Here is a 5,338-nt window from a genome sequence, read left to right as displayed (position 1 = left end):
GTTTAAATCTCCGAATAGTTTAAACAAAGAAGACAACGTTTTATAACTGTGTGCGTCATCAGCTGCATTTCAAATTCTTTATTTTTAACACGCATTTGAAACTTAGAACTACAGAATATTTTAGTTTTAAGTTTCAATGTGGAAAAACTAAACTTCAGCATCACGTTTAAAAATGTCCAACCTTTTAACAAGAGCTTCGTTGAAGCATTTGAAGGCAGCATTCACATCGATTGTATCGATTCCCCTCAAGCATCCTCACACGACACAGAGAGCTCACAGGCGACAGCGGCGTTGTTTGTGTGCGTGTGCGTGTATGTGTGTATGTGTGTGTGAATGAGTACAACAACATCATCAATATGACTGTTAGAAACGCTCTCCGGGATCATGGGCAGAGGTACCGACCGCGGATGGCTTGTCTCAAAAAGGTAGGCTGTATAAATCACAGCTCTGCCCACCTGCAGAAGCTCCAACACATAAAAAACATGAATTATCCTGTTGTGCTCTCCTGTAACAACATAAATAATGCCTTTATAAACTATGTCAGTCTCTAAAAAAAGCATCTCTTTGAGTTCCTAGAGATAAATTGTTTCTTTGATGCTTTTAGGTTGCAATTTTCTCAATGAGATAGTGTGAAAATCCTACAGGTCCTCTTTGAGTGACTTAAGGAACCCCTTCATAAAATAACAAATGCTTGAATTATGCATTTATATTTAAGTTAAAGAAYTTTAATATCAGATGAATTAAGCATTCAGAAAAGAAGTGTATTTTTGTTTGTTTTGCTTCAGCCTTTCCCCCCTGATAAGGTCATTTAGTTTAATAAGCATTAAGTATGGATCAGTATAAGTGCTCCCACCTATACCTGAGCAGCTCCTGGAAAGAAGTTAATCCAGGCTAATGAAAACGACAGCGTGGTTCTGAGATCTGAGTGTGGTTTGAGTCATCATTTAATATTTAGGGGGGGAAAAATCAACATCGCTGTTGGCATGAGGAAAAAAAACTGTGAGGAAAAACGAATAACAGAAAACCTTATTTCATTAGAGTCTGTCTCGAGCACCACTCATCGAGAACTTTGAGTTCTGGTCCATGAAAGCCCACTTTGGTCCGGCTCGGACGCGGGCTCATAGCTTCTCCAGGATGACTTCAAAGCACAAAGCCACTTCAAACAGACCTGAGAGTCAGGGCAAATACACACTCGTTCCCTTACACACACACACATATTTTAATACAGACTGCATTAAAAGCACTCATTGCAAACGATGAAATCAAATACCCCCTGAATTATATTTTAGTTTAATTTACCAGATGCAGTTATGAAATGTGGGAATGCACTCATTYTAAACAAAGCCCTTTTATCTGCATAATTCACTCAACAAATCTGAGCTTGTTTTGCTACAGTACATCAAAACTGTCAAACTTCTCCATAAACATAAGTTTTTATGTTGAATGGTCGTCAACATTGAAGATTTTTTAAGCCATTTCAGCTGTTTTCATAGATAATAACAAACACGTCATAATTGACAGCCTTTACAAATTGACCTTTATTGATGAGTACTTTTAATTTCGGTGGGGGTGGGGGGGTATTTTCCAGACACTTACAGGGGTTAGACAATGACACTGAAAAACCTGGTTTTACCATAACATCCCTTTCAGACAGCTTCCTCTTGCGTCCACAGTTAATCCTGTTGGATGTGGTTGGTCCTTCTTCATGGAATGCTGACATTACACTGGATATTGTGGCTCTTGATACATCACAGTGTTGTCTTGGTCACAGGTGCACCAGCAAGACGTGCACCAACAATTTGTCCCCTTTTGAACTCTGCTATGTCACCCACAATGTTGTGTGCATTGCAATATTTTGAGCAAAACTGTGCTCTTACCTGCTAATTGAACCTTCACACTCTGCTCTTACTGGTGCAATGTGCAATTAATGAAGATTGACCACCAGTCTGGTCCAGTTTAGCCATGAAACCTCCCACACTAAAATGACAGGTGTTTCACTTTCATTGTCCAAACCCTGTAGTTCAATTCTACCACAATCAAGTAACTAATCAAGTACTGTTACCTTTAYCTGCTATGAAAATCCTGTATATATCAAAAATAATAAACAGTTTACGGTTTTCTCCTGCTTATCTGGGGTCGGGTCGCGGGGGCAGCAGCCCAAGCAGAGACCCAGACTTCCCTCTCTCCAGCCACTTGGGCCAGCTCCTCCGGGGGAATCCCAAGGCGTTTCCAGGCCAGCCGAGAAACATAGTCCCTCCAGCGTGTCCTGGGTCTTTCTCTGGGTCTCCTCCCAGTGGGACATACCCAGAACACCTCACCAGGAGGCGTCCTAACCAGATGAACCACCTCAACTGGCTCCTCTCGACGTGGAGGAGCAGCGGCTCTACTCTGAGTCCCTCCTGGATGACTGAGCTTCTCACCCTACAGTATCTCTGGGAGAGCCCAGACACCCCGAGGAAGAAACTCAATTCAGCCGCTTYTATCCGRGATCTCGTTCTTTCGGTCACTACCCAAAGCTCGTYACCATAGATGAGGGTAGGAATGTAGACCGACCGTTAAATCRAGYGCTTCGCCTTCTGGCTCACCACGACAGACCGGTACAGCGCCCGCATCACTGCAGACGCAGCACCAATCCGCCTGTCGACCTCCCGCTCCATTCTTCCCTRATTCGTGAACAAGACCCCGAGATACTTACAAACATAATAAACAARAAACARGACTCTCTTCTCTCTTRGACTGCATCTCTGAAATCAAACATRYGCTAAYCAAGAATTTCCTGTTTTTAAATGACAGTAAAACTGAATGGATTTTATTTAGTGACAAAGCTGCAACTGGCCTAGGAAGTTTGAATATTAACTTCAGTGACTGTGTGAAAAACCTTMGGGTGACCTTTGATAAGGCTTTACACTTTGACAAACGTATTGCTTCTGTTGTCCGGTCTGGATTTTATTATTTACATCTTTTAAAAAAGATCAAACCCTTTTTGAACCGTTGAGATTTGGAGAAGGCTGTTCATGTTTTTATCACTTCAAGACTTGATTATTGTAATGCTCTGTATGTTGGTGTACCTCAGTCTTCACTGGGTCGCCTCCAGCTTGTTCAAAATGCAGCAGCTCACCTTTTAACCAGTACTCCTAGGCGGGACCACATCACACCTGTTTTATCCTCATTACATTGACTTCCTGTCTGTTTTAGAACAGATTTTAAACTTTTATTGTTTGTTTTTAAAGSCCTGAATGACCTTGCTCCTCCTTATATAACAGAGCTGTTAGGTTTCGCTACCCGCTCTAGGTCTCTGAGGTCAGATAGCCAGCTCCTGCTTTCTGTTCCAAGGACAAAATATAAACGTTGGGGTGACCGTGCATTTTCTGCGGCCGCACCTCGTCTCTGGAATCAACTCCCTCTTGATCTACGTTTGGTCACTGAACTTGGCCCTTTCAAACCAAAGCTTAAGACTGTTTTATTCCAACAGGCTTTTAGTACTTAAATATGTGGTGACTTTTCTGGTTTTAGTTTTGTTATTTTGTTGTGTTTTTTTTGTTTTTACTCGTTGTCATGTTAATCACTGACTCTGTGAAGCACTTTGGTCACCAGCACGGTGGTTGTGTAAAGCGCTATAGAAATAAATAAATAAAATGAAATTAAATGACCTTGGAATTGGCCTCTGTCTCTTTCTACCATTTCTGACATTCCCACTTCAGCACTTCTRCACAACAATGCTTTTTGGGAGGAGTGCCCTGTGGGGTGGGAGCTCAGCTGCAGACTGAGCTCCAGGGAGGAGCTTTGTGTAAATAGGCGGAGCTTTGCAGGCAGCTCCACACGGTTACCACAGGAGTTTATAGGATTTCTTAAAAGTGCCTGAATGAGTCAAAGCAACACTTTAGGCGTTTACGCACTGCAGGGCCGGCCCCGGCCCGGCCCGGCCCGACTTCTAACCCGGGTTCGGTGGTTGTGCATAAGCATAGTAGGGCCGGATCCAGCCCGAGTTCTGGAACCTGTCCAGGCGAGGTTCCAATCGGGCCGGCCCAGTTTGACGACTTATTTGTTTTGCTCTGACGAGTCAAAACGTGTCTGGCAAGTCATTAAAAAACATATAGATCTATGAAAAAGCAACTGCTTTCATGACGGTAGCACGTAACAAGCTAATATTGCTAGCTTGCTCGTCGATGCCGTCTGCGTCTCGCTATAGCCGCTTTCTATTTCTGTTGTATGGCCAAGTACAGCCTTCAGAAACTCTCCGCTCTTCTGCGCATCACACATTCGTCGTCTCACTCGACGTTTAAGGACCGTAATGTGCGCTTTTCCGGTAAACAGTTCCCACCCACTTCGAGGCGGCTCTGATGACAGTGCAAAACATCCAGCGCCTTTTGAGTATATCTTTGATGATGGAATGACGTGATAGCATCACGCAGCTCAAAAAAGTTGATTAATAATRCCCCCCACCTTTAATTTACTAGATGTTTTGTTTTCACCGGAGTTGTTGGATCTTACAGGAGCTGTGGGATTAGTTACAGAAAGGAACGCAGCGTTTAGAAAGGCGGTGACTCATTGTAAATCACCCACATGAGCCAAAGAAGCGCCACGAGATCAGGGCATGTTGGCTCACCTCTCGGCACTTTCCAATAAAGTGCTGCTTTGATAAAGACTCAGGTTATTATGTGAGGGGATGCTTGTTACGTCCAAGAAACATCTGCCTTGCTCTTGTTGTAAATTACGTTTGCAAAGCTCCGAGATTTCTTATGAAATACCGTTTTTTTTTTCACCTCCCACAATCTGTTGTCAAAGTGGCTTGTTGGCATGGTGACCTCTACCCCCACCTACCTCCATTCTTCCATGTCATTTTTTAATTTTTTTACAGGCAGAGAAAGTGCTGCTGGAGATGCAGGACCCCAACACGGGAGTCAAGTTACAGCCTCAGAGACTTGTTATCACAACTATACCACACGCTATCACCGGTAAACACACACGCACATGGCCCACACATAATAGTCGAATGCATATGTCCTGCTGTGCACGCTCATTCAGCGGCTGCTTCTGTGATCGTGGCTGCGTGGTCTCAAATACCAGTGCTATATGGGGCTCAAACTCAAGAGCTACAGATTGCATCTCCATGACAACCCCCACGGTCTCAGACTCAGGCCGAGGGAAGAGGTAGGAGGAGGAGGAGGAGGAGGAAGAACACGACTGAACAGACGAGAGGGAGCTAGAGAGACAAAAACAGTGGGGAGGAAGAGGAGCAGAGAGGGAACCTAGACTCCTACGTCATTTTTAAAGGGGTCCAGGATTAGTTGTAACATTAGACTTTATTTGATAAACATTTATTTTAACTGTAAAATAA

The 5,338-nt window shown here is 43.6% G+C and overlaps 1 protein-coding gene across 4 annotated transcripts in view; it reads left to right on the top strand.

The window, feature by feature from the left end:
- Positions 1-245: 245 nt before the first annotated feature.
- Positions 246-5,338, top strand: part of LOC106519018 (regulator of G protein signaling 9) — a 19,934-nt gene continuing 14,841 nt past the window's right edge. For 2 of the 4 annotated variants that reach the window (XM_014010489.1, XM_014010488.1), the window contains exons 1-2: positions 246-425; positions 4,859-4,955. In XM_014010489.1, coding sequence (XP_013865943.1) covers positions 357-425; positions 4,859-4,955 — 166 coding nt within the window. In that variant the 5' untranslated portion in view covers positions 246-356. Of the gene's footprint in view, positions 426-1,011; positions 1,181-4,858; positions 4,956-5,338 lie in introns of those variants that run through there. The other 2 variants (XM_014010491.1, XM_014010490.1) reach the window with 2 other exon arrangements.

This window comes from Austrofundulus limnaeus, unplaced genomic scaffold (assembly GCF_001266775.1).
Source record: "Austrofundulus limnaeus strain Quisiro unplaced genomic scaffold, Austrofundulus_limnaeus-1.0 Scaffold69, whole genome shotgun sequence".
Lineage (NCBI taxonomy): Eukaryota > Metazoa > Chordata > Actinopteri > Cyprinodontiformes > Rivulidae > Austrofundulus > Austrofundulus limnaeus.
Note: the sequence above shows the minus strand (reverse complement) of the source record. Positions and strands in the feature narration are given on the sequence as shown.